The sequence below is a fragment of the Mustela nigripes genome, chromosome 1 (assembly GCF_022355385.1).
Source record: "Mustela nigripes isolate SB6536 chromosome 1, MUSNIG.SB6536, whole genome shotgun sequence".
Taxonomy (NCBI): domain Eukaryota; kingdom Metazoa; phylum Chordata; class Mammalia; order Carnivora; family Mustelidae; genus Mustela; species Mustela nigripes.
Genome location: NC_081557.1, coordinates 121,698,376 through 121,724,920, shown reverse-complemented (window position 1 = coordinate 121,724,920; position 26,545 = coordinate 121,698,376). Strand labels below are relative to the sequence as shown.

At 46.2% G+C, this 26,545-nt stretch overlaps 1 protein-coding gene across 1 annotated transcript in view; it reads right to left on the bottom strand.

Annotated features, from left to right (window-relative positions):
• Positions 1-9,290: 9,290 nt before the first annotated feature.
• Positions 9,291-26,545, bottom strand: part of TRIM35 (tripartite motif containing 35) — a 24,997-nt gene continuing 7,742 nt past the window's right edge. Inside the window, exons 2-6 of the mRNA XM_059372798.1 lie at positions 20,798-20,893; positions 16,811-17,041; positions 13,589-13,611; positions 12,655-12,773; positions 9,291-11,795 (exon numbers count right to left, since the gene is read on the bottom strand). Of these exons, the coding sequence (XP_059228781.1) occupies positions 11,218-11,795; positions 12,655-12,773; positions 13,589-13,611; positions 16,811-17,041; positions 20,798-20,893 (1,047 nt within the window). The 3' untranslated portion in view covers positions 9,291-11,217. The remainder of the gene's footprint in view (positions 11,796-12,654; positions 12,774-13,588; positions 13,612-16,810; positions 17,042-20,797; positions 20,894-26,545) is intronic.

The following is a 26,545-nucleotide window of genomic DNA, read 5'->3' as shown; positions in this document are numbered from 1 at the left end:
TATATATATATTTGCCTTTCTCTACAAACCTGGAACTTCTGTTCTTACTGTGTATTTCTAACTCCACTTCCTCAGTCCCCTATCCTGACAAAGAGCAGCCAAAAATAGCAGGCTCACTGGTTTTGTGGGCTCCATCCGTCTACCAAGAGTTAATTCACTTCTTAATTAACTCCTTAGCCGAGGGGGTGGGGGGGGGAAGATGATCTACTGACTTTGGATTGGTTGATGGTGACATCATGCCGGCAGCAGGAGCCAATAGCAGCTTCCTGCTTGGGAAGTTTCCCAGGTCCCGGATGCCGTAGTGAGAAGGGCTGGGATTTCCACCCGCCCTGAGGACCGGGGCCTCCTGCGCGGTCCCCGGTGTGGGCGCGCGCCACGCGGGGTCTCCCAGCCCGCGGGGCAGCCCTTCGCAGTGAAGTGAAGCCCTGCCTTCACTTTTGTTTTTTGCTTTTTTTTTTTTGGACACGTCTGCAGCCTGTTTATCCCTGCGTCCTGCGGAAGACAATCCAGGATTCACCAGGAGCCTCTGCGGTTGCTTCTGTTTGTCCCCATATTGTCCCCCATCTTCTCTCTGGGGACCCAGTCCAGCGTTTGTGCTCCCGCTCTCTTGTCTGTTCAGGGTGCCCCTTCCTAGCCTCACAGTCCTGCAAATAAAACCCTGCGTCCGGGGCGCCCGCTGCCACCGAATTGTCGCCTCTACCTAACAGAATCTTATTTTCTTAATGTCCCCTTTTCCGATTTTAAGTGTAATGCTTTCTCTTTTTAGAAAACAAAGGAGGAAGAGGAATGAGGGAGAAGGAAGAAAGCAAAAGTCACATGTAAACACATCATCCAAAGATACCCATTGTTCACAATACCAGGTATTCGTGTCAGAAATACGATAGATTGACAAGTTTGGAATTGCTGATTATAATTTGCTTTTTTCTTTTTTTTTTAACTTTGTCTTTTATCATGTAGCATAGCCTCATGTCTAAATATTGTTGGGGGTGGAGAGAAAGGGAGATACATTTTTTGGTGTTTTTTTTTAGTGGCTTCATGGTGTTCCAGCATTTGGAATAACTTATTTCTATGCCCATTCTGTATATTTAATTTACTTCCACTATTCCATATTTTAAATAATTCTGTGAACAAGGAGTCTTTATAATTTCTTATGTCAATATCTGAATAATTTCCTCGGGATACAATCTTAGGGATATGACCACTTTAAAGATTTCTTTTGCCCCAAAATATTTTGATTAACCTTTCTTGTTATTCCAAATTAAATAAAAATCACTTGGTCTCATTCCAGAACCAAATCATAGGTATTCTTATTTATGATTGCTTATTTGTCAAGTTTTCTAGTTCTGTTTTAAAATTCAATTCAAGAGGTGGTTTTACATTTTGCTGATTTTGTGAAGTGGCTTCTTATAGCTACCATATTCCTGAGGTGGCATAAAAAAGGTGTTGGTTTTTATAAGCTAACATCATTTGGATTCACCTTACCACATCTCTCAGTACTTCGGCTTTTCATTGATTTTCTTGGGTTTGTAGGCAATTATGACCAGCAGCAAACTTACAGTGTATGCCCAACAACTTGTCATAAAAGTCGATGCTTTTGTCAGTGTGAAATAGCTCTTCAAAGCTCACTTTGTCTTTTCCTCTGAATCTCTACGTGCAATTTTTGGTGCCAGTCTTGTTTTCTTTTTATTGGGGTGTGTGGTTAGAAACCAGTGGTTCATTTTCTCATTTCATCTAAGATGTGTTTTTAATAAGCATTTGATTGCAGGTTTTCAAAATCTTATTTGTTGACTATGCTGTTGAATTTTATGGCTTCTCATTCCCTTTGTTTTCTTTTTTGCTGCGTGCACTTTTTTTCTTTCCTCTTTGTTCATGTTTTAGAAGGAATATGCACTGTTTTAAAAGTCTCCTAGTGTTTCAGCAAGCTTCCAATACATACTTATTTCAATATCAAAAGCGCAGAATGGAACAATGTATTATTTTAATTTTTCTTTCCAGTTCTTTTTCCTCATGTGAGGAATTTAAGAAACTTACTTCTCTTAGCTCCAAATTTCCTGGTATTGACTGGTATAACCTGGAGTTATATAACCAGATTATTGTTGTTAAGTAATATTATATATTATCTCCTCCAGGAATAATTTTTGACATTTGCAGCCTACTCCAACTTTAGCACAATTAAGTAACCAAGCAAGCAGGGTTTATGGATCGTAGATTTTCTGTATCCTTATGTTTTTGAAAATGTCATTTTTTACCTTCATGCAACATGTGTGGGTTTAAAATTCTCAGACAATTCAGAATTTGCTCAAGATTCTATAGACATGCCTCCATTGTCTTGGAAATATGAGCTGATTTTAATTCCTTTGTACATAACTGGGTGTTTGTTGTGTTGTTTTCCTTTGGTGTCATGGATATTAAAAGCGTTGATTTTATGTCCTTTAAGTCAAAGTATTTGCCATGAATTTATCCAGAATGTGATACACACTTTCGGTCTCCAGTTATGCCAGTCATTTTGTTATTATTGGTTCTGATTTTTTCCTGTAATTCTTATGTGGGATTCCTGTTTTCTATCCTCCCAATCTTTATTTAAAAAAAAAAAAAAACAACCCTTACCTCTATCTTCTGGCAGGGTTTCCAAGTCCATCTTAGTTACAACTCTAGTCTTTGCTCTCTGTTCTCTGGGCTGCAAGTCTGCAATCAGCTTTTCAGTTTTCCTGCAAATCTGCCCCCCCCCCCCCCTCCCCCTCCAGGGTCGCTTGCTCCCCTCCTGTTCCCTCTGTTCCTGTTACCCAGACAAGACTCCTTGTGGAGATGCCACAGGTTTCTCTTGGATGTTGCAGATAGCCTTTGAAAGGAGTATGTGCTCCCACTGAGTCAGGATGACTCTTTTCCTTTGTTCTGTGGTATTTCCTCATGCCCCCTGTTGCTTTGAATCAATAAACTCATCCTCAGGAAGATTGTATCTAACTAGACATGTGGATTCCCTCGACCCCACCCAAGGTTCTCTCAGGCAAGAATGTGTGCACAACTGAGAGCCATCCTGTGGCCCAGCTCCCAGCACCTGCCAGCTTCGGCAGGTGGGGCGGCTCTGTTGTGAGGAGGTGGGATCTTCTGGGCCTGCAGCTCTCCAGAGACTATGGGAAAGTGTACTAATACAAACAGGAACACAGCAACTACAGAGCTGCGTGCACCCTGGTAGGGCGCCCTCTGCAGTCCCACACTCCCAGTTTTGTAGGGACACCTCCCTGGCCACACAATGCTGCAACCCCTCCCCACCTCCTTTCCTCCTGCTAATTTTCTGGGCTGTACAGTCACTGAATGGGTATGGCAGGATGAAGGACAGAAGAAAACAGTATCTCTGGCCACTTCAAAGAACAGCTTGGGAACGGTAGAGGGTTAGGATGTGTAAGAGAAGTCCCTTGGTTAAAATAATGTCCTGATCCTCAACCTCAACAGTGAAAGTCGTGATTTCCAGGCGAGGGGAATGGCTGGATCTCACCATCTCAAGTCTTGTCTCCCAAACTGACTTTCCCCTTGGGTATTGATTCATTCCTTTATGCATTTATTTGCTCAACAGCTATTAATTACAGTAAGCTCCCCGGTCACTGCTGTGCTGTCCCTCATGGACCCACAGCATGGTATTCCTCCTTTAATTCCCACAGCTGAGACCAGGTTCACGGAGAGCAAAAGCTAAGAAAGCAAGGAGGAAAAAAAATTAAAAAGTAAAGCAAGAGGGGCTCAGGAACATGACCTTGTAGCTCCTACATTAGCACCTCATCTGAACCCCAAAGCCTAACACCCAAACCTTCATAGTGTCTGGTCCTCGCAGTATGGATAGGGGAGAAACAAAGGGAGAGACAAAGTAGCTTTTGAGGTTTCTTGGGTATTTCAAGAGGTAGTCTGGGTGGGTGCTAAAAACCCCACTGCCCTTGCTCGGGAGTTAGGGGGCATTCCTCCTGACTTCTGCCAACAGGGTGTTGATGAGGTGAGTTTTCATCTTCTTTTCTGTTCTCACGGATACTGGGAGATGCTCTGCCAGGCGCCATGAGTAAACTGGAGTTGGAGAATTACTTTCCATTGTTACGTTACCAGACTCTGGGTTTTTGAACACTTGGTCGTTCCCTTCTATATCTTTTGTTTCTGTCTCACCACCTTCCCCTGGTTCGCTTCTGCGTGCACTCCTCGTATGTCTACCCGGACACCTGGGCCCACCTCAGAAAGTGTCAGTACTCCCCGGAATTCTGCCCCTGGCCTCCCCTTTCATTATAGACAGTCCACGTGCGAGAGCTCAGCCTCCAGCAGCTCCCACCGGACGCCTGGGCCAGAACTCCGGACTCGGTCTTTCCCACATACAGCCTGAGCTAGAGCGCCCTCTGATGGCCGCCTCTCTGCTTCCACCCCGTGTCCCGTCCCACCACACTGAACCCACTGTTCCCCTCGCCCCGCCCCCGTGACTACACTCCAGCAAGCCCGAAACTGGCAGCACTGGTCACTCCTCCCCGCCGCTACCTGGCCATCTTGCCTCCTCCAGCATGTCTAAGGCCCATTCCTGCCTTTCCCCACTGCCCCCCAACCCTCCATTCACAAACTTAGTTGCCTCAGTTATGCCACATTTACTGCCACAAACCCGAGCTATATGGGGATCTGGGAACGGGAACCAGACCCGGGACTGAGGTCCGCCTCTGCTCCTGACAAGTCACAGAATCCGTGACCCCTGAGCTGGTCCCACGTGGCAGCCAGGATTCCAGTGAGGACGCATCCCAGATGTTCTGTAAATAACAAGGGCACTCCCACAGGCTAGGTACAGTTACTCAAGGACCCCTTCAGGCAAGAGCTGAGATAAATGGGGAGCCCAAGAAGAGGGACGTTTGTTGAACCCACAGTACAGACTGTGCCTGTGGGGCTCTGTGCACACAACACTGCCCTGGATCTTCAGGGCCCCTACTGGTTCCTCTCCATCATGTGGGGTGGATCCCAGGCTCCCCTTCCTGGACAAGGGCTGAAATGGAGCTTGACTTCCCATTTCTGTGTGCCTTTATGTTCCTCCTGGGTCCACATTGTTCCCAGACGGACTGTTCTCTCAAATACATTATGCAAATCCCAGCTAGCCCAGTATCCATAGTAACCAGAATCTCCCATCTTCCTCAGGCTGTTCCCTAGCAAAATGATCCCACCCAAATGACAACCACGAACAAGGACAAAGAACGTCCAGAGCAGGGAAGCTTCCCTCTGCCCTGGGGCATCAGGCATTAGCCATCCGATTGCTCAAACCATCCTGCCCAGTCTTCCAGCTGTCGCTGGAGAAAGGGAAGGGCGGCACAGGCCAGTGTGCTGCATTTTTGGAGTCCCTGAGGGCAGATGCCACAATCCCCACCAGGGACGGTCATCTTGTGTCGGATCCAACCAGCTCCGCCACCACTAAGACCACACAGTGGATGTGAGTCTGTACTTAATATCGTCAAGCACACCAGCCATCTCTGGGACGGGACAGTCGTTTTGTTGTGCAGGACTGATTACTATTACTGTAGCAATAATTTTTCCAGACCTGCCCCTCTCTGGAATAACCTTGATTATGCTTCCAACATTATGACTCTAGTCCTCTTTCTCTCGACTGGAAATGCAGGCAGAGTTCCTTGTCCCTAAATACTTCACCTGCAGCGGCAGTTTCTACCACGTGCTGGACACTAGGCTTCTGCTGACACAGATTGTGAATCACAGGACATTAGAATAGGAAAAGGCCTTGAAAACAATTATGCAAGTGTCCCAGTTTCCCTTCCTGCAGAACACCAGTTGAATGGTATTCTCTAAAGTCTCACAGTGATTTAGTGGCAGAACCAGGTGAAACAACAATAAACGCTCAACCTCCGAGCACATGCCAGACCTATCCAAAGCCTTTTACACATTTGCTCCTGTAGTCCCATAACCACCTTATGAGGTGACTTATGATCTCCACTTATCTTAAGGCATCTTTTTTTTTTTTTTGTAAAGATTTTATCTTTTTAAGTGATTGCTACACCCAGTGAGGGGCTCCAACTCAACTCCGGGATCAGGAGTCACACACCCTACTGAATGCACCAGCCTGGCGCCCTTAAGGTATTTTATAATCTCCATTTTTCACATGATGATGCTAAGGCACAGAGAAGTCAAGTAACTATCTCAAGGTTGCACAGTGGATAGGTCACACTTTGAATCAGGTTGTCCAACCCCATATCCCAACCTGGTGACCACTAGGCTATTTAGGTCCCTAGAGACCTTTGTGAGAATTGAAATTTTGAAAATATATGTCGAGGTCTCGAGTTGATTTTCTGATGTCAGGAGTATCAACATTCCATAGTGTTCCCCGCTTTAAAACCTAGCGTGAAATACGTAAACACGAGTGGAAGGCTAATCCACCAGTTAGGGTGACTGCATGAAAATAGCCAAGGCATACCTCCCCCTTGACAACACAAAATTACTTTAATAACATCCTTTGAGTATTCTCCTCTTGGTTGGGTTGCTTAGGGATACCAATCTGCAGTATAGTGGGGGAACCAGAATATACTCATGAACAGAACATATGCTATGCATTAAATTTCCTTGGGAGGATTTTTTTTTTAAATGGTAATATGGATTGTCCACAGGAGAGGAGCTGAGTATGTGGGCAGAAGTGGGAGACTGTTCTAAGTATCTTGTACTTTGAAATTTACAGCCATTAAATGATTTATCTACTCAAAACAATACACACGAATTATAGACAAGATCCTGCTGGTCTTTTTGTGGGTGTTGCAGGTCTGTATGTCTAACTCCGAACCCTATTTTCTTGGTCACTACAACATAACCATTTTCCCACAGTCTTGAAATTCTTCATAAGCCTACAGCCTGTATGTACAGATCCTCATTAAGAAATCTCACGAAATTTGAGCACTCCCAAGACCCAGAAGTTGTATTTCTCCATTTCTTCGGGGATTCATTGATGCGCATCATTACGTCAACATTTAGAATCTCCCACTTCCTGAAGAATTGGCCAACGTGTATTAGGGCTGTCCTATGTTTAGGACAGAACACATGGCATTTGTACCCTCCAAAATTACCTAATTTATCTCCATGACAGTCTGAAGTAGATACCCTAATCCTCATTTTAGATGAGAGTGCCGTGTTCAAAATGTTCGGAGAGCTAAGAAATCCCACAGTTGGTACTGGGATCTGGGAGCCTAGATTCCGGGTGCCAGGCCAAAAGATGCTGCTAGCCATGTGGAGCTGTCCCGGACAGCTTCCCTGAGTTCCAGTGTCCACATCCAATGATCCTGGTTACCCTGACATGTGGTGGCAGCCAGGGAAGCCTTGGGCAGGTCTCAGAAGGTAGCAAGGAGCTCAGGATGACTGAAGGTAAATGAAGGAGGGCAACAGGCCCTATGGGCTGAGGAAACCATGGGAAGCGGCTCCCAGGGACATACAAGTCCACGGGGGGCCTGGGAAATCTGGGCAGTCTGGGAGGAAAGGGGCAGCAGAGGGGGCAAAAGCTGTCATGGAGGGCTCTGAGACATCACTCTGAGGAGCTGGGAAAAGCCCTGAATGACAGTCACTCTGTGCCGAGTACCCTGGCACGGACACTCCACGAACCACAGGGGTTGTAACAGACTTCCACTATTTGATCCACACACAGATGATGAAACTCTGTTGAGACAAATTTCATCCTCCACTAGCGGAAGGAAGGAGGGGGCCAATGTGACTAAATATAACATCATGACCTAAAAATAATCAGTGGCTGACATGGCAGGGACAGGAAGCCAGACAGAGCAAACAGGGGACCTCAGGTTAGCTCCTTCGGTGTTGGTGAGCACGCTTCCAGCGGTTGCCATCCCCAAGTGCTCACGGTGGGACAGCCCTGAGGTGGGGATGATGCCCATATTTACAGATGAGGACATGAGCTCAGGAAAGTAAAGTGTGTGCCCGAGGAGACACAGAACGTACACGGTAGGGACAATGTAACCAAAATTGGCAGCTTAACAGATGCCAGGACATTACAGCTAAAATGGCCAGCTGAAACACAAATCAACCAACCAACCGACCCAGCCAGCTGTGTGAAGCCAGGCAGTGGGCTGAAGATGTCACAAGAAGCCTAGGCTGGCAGGAGCTACATGTGTGTAAAGGTCAGAACTCCAGGTAACAAAGGCAGAGCTGGGTAATGAGGTCCTAACTGCGCCCTGGAGAAAGGGCCTGGGACAGGTTAGAGGGGGGTATCACCTGGGTGAGAGGCGAGACTGAAGGATGGCGCTTCCGGCATCAACACACAAGATGGACCGAAGGTGAGAGAAGCCAGAGAAGGGGAGGCTGCCTAGTGGACTGCTGTCTTCAGCCTGTTTATAGTAAACAGAGGAGACTGACATGGGGATGAGCAAAAGCAAAAGGCAAGGGAGGGAGAGGGTTCAACAGAAGAGGATGCTTGTGTACTAGGGCTCTCTGTCAACAGGCGAACTGCCTCATTCCTGAGCCAAAACCCCCAAACTGAGATACCTGGGTTTAAGGGAAGGAGATTTCTAGGATGTACAGTAACAAGAGAAAAAATAAGACTAGACATCATCAAAGTTTAACAACTTTTGTGTTTCAAAGGCCATCACCAAGAAAGTGAAAAGACAACCCACAGAATGGGAGAAAAAAAAATTGTATATGATGTATTTGAAAAGGGACTGGTATTTTAAATGTATAAAGAACTTTTATACTCAATGATACAAGGTAACCCATTCAAAAATGGGCAAAGGATCTAAAGGCAGTTCTCCTAAGAAGATACAAAAATGGTAAACAAGCACATGAAAAGATGCTCTGTATCATCAGTCATCAGGGAAATGCAAATCAAAACCACAAGGAGGTATCACTTCATCATAAGGATGGCTGAGAGACAGTAACAAGTGTGGACAAGGATATGGAACAATGCAATCTTTGTGCACCTCTGATGAAAATACAAGATGGCACAGCTCCCCTGAAAAACAGCCTAGCAGCTCCTCAAAGGTTAAACAGATTTCATGCATGCACCACCAAACCCACTCCTAGGTAGATAGATACCAAAGAGAATGGCAAACATACATCCACACAAAACATCCGTCCACACATTATTTGTAATGGCCAAAAATGGAAACAATGTAAATGCCCATAAGCTGAAGAATGGATAACTAAAACGTTATATGTCCACACAATGGCATGGTACCTGATCATAAAAGGGAATAAGGTCACATACATGTTGCAACCTGGATGAACCTTTGTCATGGATCAACTTTTGCTTACGAGAACACGGAAAGAAAAATGTCCAGAGAAAAAGTGGGTTTTAGCTCAAATATCATTTTTATTTTTTTAAAAAAAGAGCTCCAGGCTATCCAAATTATCCTTTTCAGAAACCTCCTTCCAATATCTAAGTTGGAAATAAAAAACTTTTTTAAAAGTTTATAGTAACTAACAAAATAATTTCAGATCAGGATTATCCTAGAGATTGTATTTGATGGGCTAGATAAATATTTAGAGAATGCACACTGGTCTCAGACACATTGGCCGCCAAAGTGCCTTGAGCACCCTTAGCCCGAGTGCCTTCAGACAGGACCTGTGCACACCAGTCTACCAACATTCCAACCTGGTACCCCCACCCGGTGGCATCTCCTACTGCGCCCCTCCCTATGGCCCCTACCAATTGCACATATCACAGTTTTGAATTGTCCTTTCTGTTTAAAATGCCCTTTTCTGTGAACCTGGGGCACAGACAGGAGAAAAAGAACATGAGCCCTCCGGATGGGAACATGCCCCCAGGAGAACACCGTCACCCCTACAGGCCAGTTCCTTTCACTGTGCTGTTTCCTGGGACGGGATGGCTGACAATTAAAATCCTCTTCAGGCAGATGCGAGGAAGAAGAGGTGGAGGTGGAGGTCCGGAGGCATGGTAGGGTGGGGGTAGAAGAAATCAGGATGAAAACACACAGGGGAATAGAGCAAGGAGCAGGCGGAGGCCAGCAAGGCTAAGCGAGGGACCCCCCACACCACCACCACTCCCCAGGACCATTTCCTCCCTTTCCTACGTCTTCACTGAAAATGACCCCTCTTTCCTTCCATTCTCTTTACTTTATAAGAATGAATCTGAGCTGTTTCTTTCATAGCATCTATAGGACGTAATTTTCCAGTCCTCCTATCTCCTCTATAGCTGAGGAAACGGAGGCCCATAGCAGGAATGGGTCTAAACTGCAGTTTTTAAAAACGCGTTTGAAATAGTCCAAACAGTCACTATTTGGAAATAGTCCAAGAAGGGTCAACAGATAAATCAGAGCTGACCTGCAGGCAGCCTTGCCTCTGCCCTGGGGGATGCGAGGGGACTCTGTGGAGAGGTCTGAACATACTGGTATAAAGTGACAGACAAGTTTGGGGCCCCGGCCCTGCTCCAAAGCCACAGCAGCAGTGCTGTATGAACCAGATTTTATCTGTATTGTAGAAACTCTGACCACAGGGAAACTGCTCCTTCTGGCCCTAGCCAATTTCTGGAGAGAACAACCAACTACTTGGAGCACGTCTTTCATATGCAAACCGACCACTAAACCCCCAACCCACTTCCTTTACCTGGCTCTCATAGGACTCTAACCCGCAGGGCCACTGCTTCCTCTCCAGATGGCCCCCAGTCCCCCAGTCCCATCGTCCCCCAACAACTGGGGGTGGCCCCTACGCCCCAGAGCCTGTCAAAATTATTCCAACTAGCAGATCCCAAACCTGTCTACTCAGAGCCCCTGCCAAGCCTGTTCTTGTCACTAAAACTGTAACAAAGTCTCCCACCTCGTGCTCCCTCAACTCTCTCTGCCTCCTCAGTGGCTCTGGTGCTTCTTGGGAACTGTAAATAACAAACTCTTTCCCACGGTAGGCTCTCCTGGTCTGCTGGCCTCACCATACCCAGATACTAAGACCCACATGTTAAAACAGGCCCATCCATAGAAGTCAGTGTTATCCCCAGACATCCTGGCATTTGGGTTTAGAAAATCCACACCCGGAAGGTGCCAAAGCTCTGGGGAATGAGGTGTCCCCTGGATGACTTCAGAAATGAAGGAGGAGGCTTGGGGCCTGGAGCTACAGGAGGACAAGACTGATCAGCAGGGAAGATCCTGACAAGGAGGCCAACGGTTCAGAGGTACAGAAGTGAGCGCAGCTTGAGAGGGAGGGACAGAAAGAAAACAGGACCACGACGCAAGTCCCTGGCAGCAGTGGCCAGGCTCCTGGTCGGCCTCAGCCATCCAGTTCCTCCCTGATGGTGATGCGTAGGGGACATATGCGCAAAGGCTCAAGGGGGCCATCCCCCCGCGCGCCCCCCAGGTAGAAATAGGGCCGCACCTCCCCGAAGCGGGCGTGGAAGGTGTAGAGGTGGCAGTGGCTCTCAGCATCGTAGAAGGACAGCTCGCCCTCCTCACACTCCAGCTCCACACGCAGGCGGCGAGGGATGGCCGGGACCAGGGGTGACGTGGCTGGGTCCGAGGTCATGCAGTGGTCCCCATCCACCCCCTGTGTGCGGCACACGTACCAGAAGCCCGAGCGGGTGTCGTGGTAGCAACTGTGTGAGTGGCCCTCAGCGCCAGTGTCCTGGCGCAGCCGCACCACACCCACCCGCCAGCTTGGCAGCCCCCCCAGGTCCACCTCCCAGGTGTGGGAGCCCTGGGAGAAGACGCAGGAGCCCAGCAGGCAGGGCGCTGAGGAGAAGCGCTCCGGGTTCTCCACCTGCATTCGGTAGCCATGGTTGGTGACGCTGGTGAGGTCATCGGACACAGATAGCCATCCGGCTGCGGTGTTGGGATCGAAGCTGAAAGGCACTGAGAGCAGAGGCAGAAGTGGGAAAAAATCAGCAAATCTCATAGGCTGCCCTTCTGCCATGCCAGCGGTGCCTCCATTCTCCCCAAAGTCCTCCAGCGTGCAGTCCTTTGTTACGGCAGCCAGGGAAACTCACAGAAGCAGGGACCCCGGTGCTCACACAACTCCCTCAATGACTGAGAGAAGCATGTAACATTCCTCTGGGTCACTAACAGCTCTCCCTCTAAAATCCTGAGGTCTCCGTCAGCTTGGGTTGCTGCACAAAAATACTACAGACTACAGGCTCAAACAACAGACACGTCTTTCCCACAGTTTTGGAGACCAAAGTCTGAGATTGGGGTGCAGCACAGTTGTGTTCTGGTGAGGCCCTCTTCGTGGCTCACAGATGGCCACCTTCCTGCTGTGTCCTCACAAAGGGGAGGGAGGGAGAGAAAGCCAGCTCTCTGGTGCCTCTCCTCATCAAGGCACTGACCGCATCCTGGGGCTCCACACTCGTGACCTCATCACCTTCCAAAGGCCCCCATCATCTCCAAATGCCATCACATCAGAGGTTAGGGTTTCAACATATGAATTAGAAGGGGACACAAACGCTCAGCACTTTTGTCATCCAATACGATTACAGTTCTGGAGAGAGATGGCAGCCAGCTCCTCTTTCTCCAGAGGTGGCCGAGTGTCAGGACCCAAAAAGAGGAAGGGGTGTGCCAGGAGAGCTTGAGCGGTGGGGCAGGGAGAGGTGGGGCACCAAGGGAACTGTGTGTGAAAGGGGCTAGAGAAGCTCCAATGGGGTGGGAAGCTGGGAGAAACGAGGCTTGTAGGAAGTACCGCCCCAGTCTGGAACCCCTGTCCACACGCCCCACTCACCAGATTCTACAGACGTGACCATCTTCCGCCAGACACGGTATTGCAGGGAGTCCAGATACTTGCAGATGTCAATGAGCATGCCAGGCTGCACAGGCTCCGGCTCCATGGTGCAGAAGAGGCTGGGAAAGGAGAGTTGGGCCAGGTGGGCAGGGCCAGAGCCATGCATCCTGGGCCTAACAGGGTCAGCCGGAAACAGGCAACAGGGCTCATTCCTGGTCACTCTACCCAAGACAGACCTAGGCTGGGCTCTGACAGGAGAGGAGCCAGAGGCCAACCAGGCTGCTCACGGCTCCTCAGGATTGAAAAGGCAGGCCCAACCTGCCCCCGCTGGGATAAATATAAATAGGATAGGAGGTTCTCAGACACAGGGCCCATCCTTGTGGGCAGAATCTGCTCACTGGATGTCTGAGGCAGAAGGGACCTTAAGGGTCCTCTAGTCCCAATGTCTGGAGGTATCACTGGCCTTTGCTTCAACACCTCCAGTGACAGGACTCACTACTCTCCTAAACATTCTCTTCCATCTTTGTGCAGCTCTGACTGGGATGGAGTTTATCACCATGAACCCAAAAGACAACAACAGAAACCGGTGTGTGCTGAGACTCTCGGAGGTAGGGGCTAATCAAGAGATAAACCTAGGTGTTGGGAGGACCCACTGAGAAACACAAGCAGTGTGCAGGATGACACAGTTTCTCCCCACATAGTGGGTGGTCATTTTCCACACTCAGGAGAACAACACTTCACCAGTGCCAATCCAAGTGGAAGGCCTTGGAAGAGGGCTCTTTCACCCTGGCCAGTCCACCCCCACCCCCACTCCCACTGTATTACACCCAGCTGGCTTCATTACCTGCCTGGCCCTGGAGCCACTGGAGCTGGCTGGCACCCATGGGATTTCTGCCTGCTCTTCCCCTCCCCTCCACCAGTCTTGGCAACTTACCGGCGTTTTCGGCTTTTGTGTTTCTAACAGAGAAAAAAAGACAGAGACATAAATACAGGGAACAAAACAAAACAAAACAAAACCACATATACACATAAGTTTCTGACCTCAAAATGAGTCCTATATCCCATGTTCATGGATCAGGAGATTTCTGATTTAACATTGTTAAGATGGCAAAACTCCCCAAACAGATCTACAGAGTCAATAAAGTTCCTACCAAAATTCTAGCTGGCTTCTTTGCAGACAGTGACAAGCTGATCCTGAAATCCATATGGAAATTCTAGGAACCCAGAATAGCCAGAACTGTCTTGGACAAGAACAAAGTTGGTGGTTCACATGTCCTGAATCCAAAATGTATTAAAAGCAATAGTAGTCAAGACAGTGTAGTATTAACATAAGGAAAGACACTGGAAGAAGTTAAACCCTTATATTTACTGTCAACTGGTTTTCTATAGGGTGCCAAGGTCATTCGATGAAGAATGGTCTTTGGCAAATGATGTTGGGACAACTCGATATCCACATGCAAAAGAATGAACCTGGGATTTCCACCTTCCACCATATACAAAAAATTTTTTAAATTAACTCAAAACCTTAAATGTGGAGCTAAGCCTATAAAACTCACAACCTTGGATTACACTATGGTTTCTTAGACATGACACGAAAAGCACCAACAGGAAATAAAACACAGCTAATCTGTGTTTCACTCCATCACAGTGAAAAGCTTCTGTACTTCAATGAAGCTACCAACAATAACAACCCAAAGAATGGGAGAAACTATTTATAAATCATGTATCTGATAAAGGTCTAGTATGCAGAATATGTAAAAACTCATATAATTCAACAACAAAATGACAAGCAATCCAATTTTAAAAATGGCCACAGGGCTGGAATGCACAGTTCCCCAAAGATATACAGATGGCCAACAAGTCCCCAAAAAGATGCTCAACAGCATTGCCACCAAAGAAATGCAAATTAAAACCACAATGAGATACCACTTCACACCCTGCAATGGCTAGTAAAAAAAAAAAAGAAAGAAAGAAAGAAAAAAGAAAAAAAGGCCAGTGTTGGCAATGATGAGGAGAAATTTAGTCCTCATCCACTGCTCAGGGACTATAAACACCAGTGGAGTCGCCTGGAAAGCCGTGTGGCAATTCCTCAAACAGTAACACTTATTAGTTACCATGTGATTCAGTGAATCTATTCTTAGGCACATACCCAAGAGAAAGGAAAACCTGTGTCTACAAAAAACTTGCACATGCATGTTTACGGTGGTGTGATTTGTAACAGCTCAGAAAAACGACTCAAACGTCCATCAGTTGATGAATGTACACATAAAGCGTAATATATCCGTACAAGGGAGTATTACTCAGCCATGCCTGATAAACACTCCAACAGGATGGAGTTTCAAAACATGCTGAGTGAAAGGAGCCAGTCACAAAAGGGCTGCGATCCGATTCTACTGATGGAAATCGTTTACAGAAGTGTCCAGACAAGGCAAATCCTTAGAGGCAGAAAGGAAATCAGCATTTGCTGAGGGCTAATGGTGGGGGGTAGGGGGGTGGGGGGGCCAGGCACAGGAGGGCAATAGCTTAAGGGTATGAGGTTTGTGTTTCTGGAGATGAAATGTGCTACAGTTGATCATGGTAATGGCTGCACAACTCTATGAACAGAGCAAAAAGCACTGGACTGTACAGTTTAAGTGAGTGAATTATACAGTGTGAGAATTGTATCTCAATAAAGCTGTTATATTATTTTTAAAAAGTCATAAAAGCATCCCTGAAAGCACAGTGGGTCCTGGCCGCTCCCAATTTCCTAAACAGAAACAGCAGATAATCAGCTTTTAGAACCCACCAAATGATTTTATGATCAGGGGCATTTTGGAGACAGGAGATACCAGGATTCAAAGCTTTGTGTGAGGCAGAAAACCCACAGGAGTCACCAGCCAGGATGTGACAACTGGCCCGAATGCAGGCTGTTATCTGTCCCTTCTCAATCCACTCTACAAAGTCTCTCCTTTCCAGAGAGTTCAGCTGTTCTCTAAGTGAAAAAGATAGTTCACTATCCTGACTGATTTCCAAACTAGCTTTCCAGTTACAGACATATCTCCTATAAGACTCATGGGTGGGGGGTGGGCAGGAGGGGGGCACAGGTGTGAGAAACATAAAAAGAGAAAAAGAAAATGAACTAAACATATAAGTTTAAAAAGAGAGAATAGAGTCATCCTTTTCTTAAGAGAGCAATAGAGAACATAAAAACATATTTAAATTAAGAATTAAAATAATTGTATAATTTTAGAATATTCTAGTTTGTCTTTTTTTTTTTTTTTTAATTTTTTTTATTTGACAGAGAGATCACAAGTAGGCAGAAAGGCAGGCAGAGAGAGAGGAGGAAGCAGGCTCCCTGACGAGCAGAGAGCCTGACTCGGGGCTCGATCCCAGGACCCTGGGATCATGACCTGAGCCAAAGGCAGAGGCTTTAAGCCACTGAGCCACCCAGGTGCCCCTCTAGTTTGTCTTCTTTGTAAAATCCTTTAACCCCCATCTAATCATGAACAAAACATCAGGCAAACCAGAGTGAGAGAAGAGTCTACGGGCTACCTGATCAGCACTCCTCAGGCCTGCCAAGGTTATGAAAAACAAGAGTAAGACACTGTCACAGACCAGTGGACACTGGGGCATGGGACGACTAAGTGCGATGTGGGTCCCTGGACTGGATCCTGGAGCAGGAGGATAGTAATACAAAAACTGATGGGCTCTAAATAAGTCTGGAGTTTAGCTCATTATAATGCACCAAGGTCGGGTTGCTACGGACAAACGTGCCAGGAGGTGATACAAGGTGTTAACTGTGGGAGGACCCAGAGGTCTCCAGCATTACCTCTGCAACTTTTCCACCTTGTTTACAAGGTACTCGGCTGTACTGAGGTTTCAGAGAAAGAAGAAACAGAGAGAGAGCGAGCAAGAGTACGGGAGGCAGGGAGAGGGACAAGGAAAGGAGAGGGGCAGAAAGAAGCGAGAAGGCCCCTAGGAACTCCGTCCGCTCTGCTGAAAGTCCCCTTGGCCTCCTGACAAGCAGGGTACCTCCTCCGGGTACTCTTCCAGCCCAGCACCCCAACCCTGCGGGAAGACTGGGGGGTGGTGGAGGTGGGGGCTGGTGGCCTCCAGCTCCCCATGGGTTCCCAAACACCTGCCCACTGTCCCTGAAGCCAGACGGCAAGCCCCTCACCATGAGAAAAGAAACATCATCCTCCTTCATCTCCACCTGCAGCCGCTCGATCTCCTGGGCCAGAGCTTCTGTGTCTTCCGCCAGCCGCTTCATCTTCTCCTCCACCAGACGCTGCTTCTGCCTCGCCTCCTCAGCCATGGCGTCCAGGATGGCTTGCTCCTCCACGCGCAGGAACTCACGGAGTTTGTCAAACTCCTGCCGGATTCGCCCTTCCAGCCAGGCAGCCTCCACCTACAGCACAGAGCAGGACGGGCCCAGGCTCAGGCTCGGAGGGACCCTCTCAGGCAGCATGTGGCCTCCGGGCTCTCAGGATTCAAACAATGGAGCTCTCTTTTCAACAGAAACCAGGGGTGAAACCCCAACAGGTAACATACAGATGCAGTTTTATTAGCATAAATCTGTAAGTTTAAAGTCACACAGCGTAATGAGATTGTCTCGATAAATTAAGAAAATCAATCAAATCTGCTTATCGATGACACATGTTGTCTAGATCTTCAGCACACAACATTCTGTACCTTGGTTCTATGCACCATAGCAAGGGAAATCCTGAATCACAGAAATGAACTGTTGCAAATAACAATGACTTTTAACAATTATCTGCCTTCCCATCTTGGGACTTCAAAACTGTCTGATCCAGAGACTTACCAAAAGAAGAGAAGAAGTATTTATTTTAAAGCGGAATCATTCCCAATATGCGTACCCCTATCATAACTACAAAAACCTTTAAAAAAAGAAGTTGTAACAGGGATGGCTCAGTTAGTTAAGCATCTGCCTTTGGCTCAGGACATGATGCCAGGGTCCTGGATCGAGCCCCACACGGGGCTCCCTGCTCAAAAGGGAGTCTGCTTCTCCCTCTCCCCACTCATGCTTTCTCATTCATTCCCTCTCTTTCTCTCAAATAATTTTTTGTTAAGAAATTTTTTTTTTAAGTTAAAACAAAACCATAAATGGACTCAAAGAAAAAGCAGAGAAATAGTACTCATCTTGGAATGAAAAAGACCTTTTCTAATAAAAAACTGAGAAACTGTGGGGCGCCTGGGTGGTTTAGTCGGCTAAGCATCTGCTTTTGGCTCAGATCATGTTTCCAGGGTCCTAGGATCAAGCCCTGCATCCAGCTCCCTGCTCAGCGGGAAGCCTACTTCTCCCTCTCCTACTCCCCCTGCTTGTGCTCCCTCTCTGTGTCAAATAAATAAATAAAATCTTTTTAAAAAAGAAACAAAACTGAGAAGCCTCAGAAAAATGAGATCACTGAATAGACATTAACAGAAGTAGTTTTGAATGGTAAGAGACTACCAATAAAGTTAAATACATAAATACAATTCCAAGAGGACCACTGGAAAAACAACTCAAAATCTGAGCTGTAGGGGCACCTGGGTGGCTCAGTGGGTTAAAGCCTCTGCCTTCGGCTCAGGTCATGAACCCAGGGTCCTGGGATCGAGCCCCACATTGGGCTCTCTGCTCAGCGGGGAGCCTGCTTCCTCCTCTCTCTCTGCCTCCCTCTCTGCCTACTTGTGATCTCTGTCTGTCAAATAAATAAATAAAATCTTAAAAAAAAAAAATCTGTGCTGTAGCAATCACAAATCTCATCTTCAGACTGAAAGTTCAATTTATGTTCACGGCTCTCACAGTGTGATGACAAAATAGTCACTGAAAAAATGAAACTGACCCAAAAAAAGTAAAAATGATTCACTGGAAAAGAAATGACAAACTGGGAAAAATATGTGTAAGTAACATGTAACAGACTGTTTTTCTTCTTAACATACAAAGCACCAAGGGAAAAGACAGATATTAAAAAAACAAAACAAAAAAAAACATTCACAGAAGAAACACAAATGGCTTTGTACTTGTAAAACAGTGTACAAACTAACAAAGAGATTCAAATGAGAAGAGATGGCACTGTCGAAATACCAGGCTCAAGAGACTGATTGTGTACGGTGGGAGGCAGTGAAATCCAGGATGATTTCTGTCGCACAGGAAGATAAAGACCAGCAGGCAGGAAAACCTTACCAGTGCAAAGTCAAGTTCAGCCACCCTTCCTGCTGGCAATCTGGAACCTCCCATCAAAAGGGCAAATCTCAAATCCTCCACTTCCCTTGTCAACCTGCACTGACTGGGTTTAGGGGAAAAGCAGGGCTCACCTGGAAACCCTGGAATCCTCACCTGGGGCCACGTCAGAGTGCCACAGTGCCTGGGCCAGGCAGACAGGGGCCATCACCTGGCCATAAGGACATGCCCCGGGCACCACCACCGCAGTCCAGCACAAGGCCAGCCAGGGGAACAGGGCTGACCACAAAAGGAACTCGAGTGACAGAGGTGAAGCTCCATGATTCCACGGCGCCTGCAGGTAAAGCAACTTGCCATGCGGAGGCCAGTAGCTAAGTGTCTGGACCAGGAGCTCAACGGTGCAATGGCTCTGACAATGTACCGTAAGGTTTCACTGAAAAAGTGAAAACCGCCGCTCACAGTTCGATGGTCCGTAAGACATGAAAAATGGTGAAGAGCTTTTCTCTGTTGGGCACTGCACATGCATTATCCCAAATGAATGTTCATAAACTTCCTAGTATGACAGAATCGTCCTCTTTTTACAGATGGAGGGATTAGCTTAGGGGGGGTGGGGATGGGCCTGGAGACTGGGGTCTGGCTTTGAAAGCAGTTCTGCTTTGCAGTTACTGCCCTGGTCACCCACATTTCACAATCCTTCTGCTGTTCCACCAGCTCTGCAGCTCAGGGGACAGTCACTGGCCAGAGATTAGTGAGGCGCCTTCCGAGCCTGGTCCCCTCCCATGGGCACATGGGCACAGGCGGGGAGCGCCAGGCAGCCCAGGCCGGGGGTGGGGGTGGGGGCTCTTAGCTGAGCAGTACTTAGTAGAAGCACTCACCCAGGCAGTGACAGAGCAAAGCCAGTACAACCCGACGGAAACCCAGCTGCCGATGCACACAGCACTCAGAGGGCGAGAGGATGATACGGTATAAACAAGGAGGGTGGGGAAAGAGGGGAGACAGTTCCTTCATTCAATTTACAAACATTTATTGATCACCTACTGTGAGCCAAGAACTCTCTCACATATTAATGTAGCCTTCATTATATTCTATTGGAAGCAAATAAAAAAATAAGTAACATAAAGTTAACTGCAGGTAACGAAATATTCTGAAGAAATCAAAAACAGGGAGACATGAGTGCAAGTAAAGCGGAGAATTACTTGGGGAGGGAGATCAGGGAACACTTCACCCAAGGGATGTCTGAACAGAGATCTTAATGCCAAGCTGCTCCTTATGGGAGGATCTGAGAAGATGTAGTTTCCTGGAGGGACAGAAAGAAGGCCAATGTGGCTGGAGCCAAGCGTGGGAGGAGATGAAGCTGAGGGCCAGGCAGGGGTTGGACGAGGGCCCTGGAGGCCACAGTGAGGAGTCTGGACTGCAAGGGTGATGAAGCCTCTTGACAGTTTTAGGCAGAGGAGTGATGCAATCCATGTATTTTTCAGAAAGATCAGTCCACTCTGTGGAGATGGACTGCAGAACAAGAGTGAAAGCCTGGGGCCCAAGTAGGAGGCCAGGTGAGGAACAATGGAGACACATCCAAGACTGAGGATGGCAGGGGAAACAGAGCGTCCAGCAGACGTTAGAGAGGCCAGTTAGAGAGGCCAGGACTGCTGAGGGAGAGGACCCAGGGAGGAAGAGGGGAAGACGAGTAACTAAAGAGCCCCAGGTCGTCGCTGGCATGAGCAATTGGGTAGATGGTCAAGTGCAGCACGTGCAAAGTTCCCCCTTCCCACAGCTGATGGTATGGTCACACCCAGCCACTCAGGCCATGGCAGTGCCACCACAATCAGCTATCTAGGACAGGACTATGCTAGATCCTCAGGGTTAGAGAAGGCTGATTCTGTGTCAAGAGCCACAGCCAGGGCCCGCCCACCCTAGCCTTCCCCCCCACCAATTCCCCCGCTGCCCCAGGTATCCCTCATCTCCCAGCCCAGCCAGAGCACTCACCTGATTGTGCTTGGCTATGGCCTCGTAGGAGCGCCTCATGGCCCAGAAGGCCTTGGCTTTTTCCCGTAGCGCGTGCTCCATGTTCCTGCACTTGGCCTGCCATGAGGAATGAGAAGGAGCAACATTAAGGCTGGAGGCCAGGCAGGGGGAGGACATACTCCATTTACAACTGGAGTCCCACTTCAGTGTGGGTACAGCTCAACCACATTTACTCAACCCGTCCATCCACAGGCTGCAGGGCGTAACCCTAACCTTGACTCTGGTTTTTAGCTTGAAGGCTCTCAAACCCTTCTAACTGGCCCCTTTGCTTTATACCTGGTACAGATGGGGAGACATGGTGGAGGAGGTAAATGACCCATTCCCTCTCAAGCTAGCCACAGTACAGCTCAGAAAGGCATCCCGCTCCAGCCTACAGCTAGTCCAGGCTGTCCATGAACCCCTGAGCTGTTGCCACTATACAGACCATGTGCTCACAGGTTCTCTTGATGACTTTCTAAACTGGACAGGTCTGATTCCAGGTCGATCAGTTACTCCTACAGGGCCTTATCTAAACTACCTGTCTCCCCACTTCCCTATCTTATTGCAATATTCCATCAGTGCATGGGACACAAAAAATATGCTTTAATCAAATCCTTTTGGTTTAGTAGTTTTGTTTTTTTAAACTTAACTGTTAGTGCTCTGATCTCCTTGGACTCCTTGAAGAACCACTACCAGTTTGAGATTGGATTCCTCCCTTTTGTATTCAAGGCCTATCCATTTCTCTCCATCCTTATCCTTTTCTCTCATAATTCTGAGAAAGCTTACCAAGTTTTTCTTTGGAAAAACAGTAACAATTCTAGTGGCATGAATTACAAGTGACTAGCATTTATTGAGCATTTACTATCTGCCAGGGAATGTGCTAATTACTTAACAAATTACGTCACTTAATCATCACACTATCCATATTAGGTAGTAATATGATTAGCCTCATTTTATAAATTAAAAAAAAACACACAAAAGGAAGTGACTCGCCCTTGAGCACACAGCTAGTGTGTGGCAGGATAAGGACATGAACCTAGACAGTGGTGGTAGGCAGCCTCCAGGATCCTTCCCTCCTGTAAGATAGGAATGTCTACTGCTTTAAGATTCCAAATTTGGGGGACATTTGTTATACAGCAATAGGTAACAGAGATTTGTCCTCAAAAGCCTCATCCCCACCTGGTCCTGATTCAGATGACAAGAATCAGGAGCTAATGTTGTCACAGGGTAAGAAACTGGGGATCTTGGGAAGGAGTGAGTGTATTCTGCATGCTAGGGGAAAAGGAACCATTGGGGAACAGAGGGCAGATTGAAGGAGGCAGCCTCTAGAATGGCTCCAGTGGTCCCCACCTCTGGGGATTCATGCCCCAGTGGAATCTGCTCCCCATGGCCTGGATGTGCTGAGCTGCTTCAAACCAGCACAATGTGGCAAAAGCAGCAAAGGAATATCGCCTGAGACGAGGTGACTAAAAGCCTGTGCACATCCTTTCTCACCCACCCACTGCTTGCTCAGCTGGATGGAAGCCACCTGCCACATTGTGATCCGGCCTGTGGAGTGGCCCACAGGGCTAGGAACTGAGGATGGCCTCCAACCAGCAGCCACTCGACTGAGTGAGCTCGAATGGTAACCTTGGCCTACTTGAACCTTCAGATGAGACCAGAGCATCGGGAGAGGTATGAGGCAGATACGCCCAACTATGTCTTGCCCAGATTCTCGACCCACAAAAACCATGAAGTAATAGTTATTTGTTTTAAACCACTATTTTTGGAGATAATTTGTTTTGCAGCAATAACGAGGCTGTCTGTCCTGCTCCGCAGCCCATTCTTTTAACTGCCGTACTCCAGAAAATAACGATCTCTATCTTCTGCAGGTTTCTTCTTTTCTACTCATTCTGGCCACTTTCATGATCTTCTTGAATATACATAAAAGATCTTTTTGTTTTCTGTAGTATGACATCTCTAAAGTGTCTCCTCAAAGCAAAATAAAATCGGTATGAATATCCCACAAGGCCAGTGAAATATCATCCTTATGTTTTGTGGGAAAAGATGTTCTGTTACAAAGTCATATAATAAATTTCTAAACAATTTTGATTTGCCAAATAAGCATGGATGAAAGGAGTGAAGCAACTGCCCACACATATTACCCAGGGGGTATGCTGGCCCCAAAACAATGCAGCCCAGCCCTCTGCCTTCAACCCTGACAGCTAGGGATCTACAGGCAGATGAAGACAGTGGTGGTGCAGGGGGCAGGGGTAGGGGGACAGTCCCTGTCCTCTCCCAAATTCTTGAAGTACCTGGACAGTTCTGGTGTAATGCAGCAAAGACCAACCCCCAAATGACCCTTCTCTGAGGCGAGTTGATGAGATCCACCACTGATTCCATTAGTAACAAGCAGTTACTACTGCACATGTGCTATGCCATCCAGCACTAAATTAAGCACTCAGGAGAGATGTTACTGAATTCTTACATTCCTGTGAGGCAGGCACTACTCGCTTCTTACACAGAGGAGAAAAGAGGACCCAGAGTTGTTGAGTAACTTGCCAAAATTATACAGTTAGACTTCAGCAGAGCCAGGATTTGTACCCAACAATAAAGGCCATGTTCTTAGCCACAAGACACATCCTATCTCATGAGGAGAGCTGGTACTATGTTTGTCTGCCTACCCTTAATGTTTCTGAAAGTGTCATCTTATTCCCAAATGTGTTGTCAGTTTTTAGTTCTAGAGTAAGTTTATAATTCTGTCAATACTTTGCCCAATTCCTTCAATAACCTAGCATGTTAATGAGTTTCTTCCCATAAATGTCAAACTAAACAACATATTTTAAAGACTAATGGCTACTCCCAAACTGCAAAATGACCAAATATCCATTGAAAATGGATAAATTATGGTATATTCATATAATAGAAAACTACTTAGCAATACAAAAGAACTAGTGACACATATAACATGGACAAGTTTGTATATATATATATGAATTTATATACTTATATATATAAATATATACATACATGTACTTGTATATATTAACATGTTTATACGTATGTGCATATACATATTGACATAAGTTTACATATATGTAAATATATATAAATATATATATAAGTTTTGCCAGAACGAAGTCAGATACAAGAGTATACATGGTATCGTTCCATTTACATGAAGTTCAAGAACAGCAGCGCTAATATATGGTGACAGAAATCAGAAGGTGGGTTGCCTCCTGGTGGACTGGCTGGGAAGAAGGGAGCTCTCCAAGGTGACAGGAATGTTCTGTATATCCTTTGGGGAGGCAAGTACAGTGTTTGTGTAATGCTTACAACTTTTCAAATGGAACAGTTACGATCCCTGCCTCTTATTGTTATCTATTATACCTCAAAGATCTTAAAACCTATAAAATGAAAACTTTAGAAGTTTTAGCCTTTTCTTGTCACTTACCTAGAGCGTTCCTTCCTCAATGAAATCCCTTCAATTTCTCTCAGGTTCAATGAGTTGTTTTTCACCTTTCAATCTCTTATTTTTGGCATTTGCTTTGGCATAAAACATAAATGTGCCTCAAATATACGCAAATGTGCCTTAAGTAGTTATAAACAGAACACCTTTTAATCACAGTCAGGACCTGTCCCTTCTCAATCTTATCCCCTTCTTCCTGTCAGAGGAAACAAAGGTCCAAGTTTGTATAGCATTTCCCTGCCTTTCTTCAGAGTTCTATCACCCATGTACACATCCCTAATCTGAACAGTAAACTTTAATTTTGTGCGGTTTTTAACTTTGTATTAATGGAGCCATTCTGTATGCATTCTTTTGTGTCTTGTTTCCTTTACCTTGACATTAAGGTTTGTAGGATTCAAACTTTTTTTTTTTTTTAGTTTATTTATTTATTTGTCAGAGAGAGAGAGAGTGAGAGCAAGCACAGGCAGACAGAGTGGCAGGCAGAGTCAGAGGGAGAAGCAGGTTCCCCACAGAGCAAGGAGCCGGATGCGGGACTCGATCCCAGGACGCCGGGATCACGACCTGAGCCAAAGGCAGCTGCCCAACCAACTGAGCCACCCAGGCATTGCATCTGAGTTTATCGTTCATTGTTGCACTGTATGCCACTGTATGAACACACCACAATCATTTACCCATTCTGGTGTTCATGGAGAGCTGGGCCATTTACAATCTTCAAGTAACACAGATAGCATGAACCATCTTAGATACATCTCCTGGCCCACACAAAAACATGTCTCTGTGCAAAATATTCCTGGGGACAGGAATGGGCCACAAACATGTGTATCTTCAACTTTAAAAGATCATGCCGAACTGTTTTCTAAAGCAACTGCACCAGTTTATACCACACACGTGATACCAATGAAAAATGTTTATTAACCATTTGGGTCTTTATTTCTTAAATAGCTGTTCAAACCTTTTGACCATTTTTCAATGGAGATGCCTGTTATTTACCTACTGGTTTGAAGCAATTTATTATAAATGTGCAATATATGTCTTCCATGGGTTAGATGTATAATAAGTACACTCTATTGTATCATTTATATTTCTTAATTTCAATATGGTCAAATTTATCATTTTTTTTCCTTTAGAATTAGGGCTCTTTGGTTTGTTTTAAAAATACCTCCTCCCTTCCCAAACTGCTTAAAAAAACAAGCCAAACAAACAAACAAAAACAAACAAAAAAAAACCCTCCATATCCTGAGGTCACAAAGATTATCTCCTGTATTATTTAAGCTTTCCGGCTTTCTTTCTCATTTAGGTCCAATGTGGATAACCTGTGGTTTACCCCATGAACGATGTGACCCGGGCGCTCGCTGCCTCAGAACCATTATTTAGAGTACTAAGCCTTCCCCACTGATGTACAGGCCATCTTTCCATACATCAAACAGATGTATTCAGTTCTCTAGTCTCTTCCCCTGACCCACTGTCTTCTGCCAACATCACACAGTCTTAACTTTGATAGCTGTTAAGATAAACTAAGAGCTAAACATCTCCTAAGAATGTTCTGGCAATCACTGGCTGAATTTTCTTTTCTTTTTTTTTTTTTTTTTTTTAAAGATTTTATTTATTTATTTTAGAGAGAGAGTGCATGCACACAAGCAGGAGGACTGGCAGGCAGAGCGAGAAGGCAGCTGAGTGAGGGACCTGATCCCAGGACCCTGGGATTATGACCTGAGCTGAAGGCAGACTTAACCAAGTGAGCCACCAGGTGCCCAGCTCTCTTGAGTTTTCATACAAATACTGGAATCAGCTTGCCAAATTCCACAAAATGTCATGTGGTGATTATTACAACCCTGACTCTATAGATCAGTCTGGAGATAACCGACATCAAATACTGATTCTCTTAATCTATGAATATGGTATATTTTGCCACTTAGTCTTTTATATCTCTCAATGAAATTATGTATTTTTCTCTGTCAGATGTCTGCACTGTTACATTTATTGTTAGATATTAACAATATATATTGTTTTATACTATAGCGTTTTTTTATGTTTGCTGATATATGGAAATACAATTGATTTTAAAGTTGATTTTGCGAGGCGCCTGGGTGGCTCAGTGGGTTAAGCCACTGCCTTCGGCTCAGGTCATGATCTCAGGGTCCTGGGATTGAGTCCCGCATCGGGCTCTCTGCTCGGCAGGGAGCCTGCTTCCTCCTCCTCTCTCTCTGCCTGCCTCTCTGCCTGCTTGTGATCTCTCTCTGCCAAATAAATAAATAAAATCTTTTAAAATAAATAAATAAATA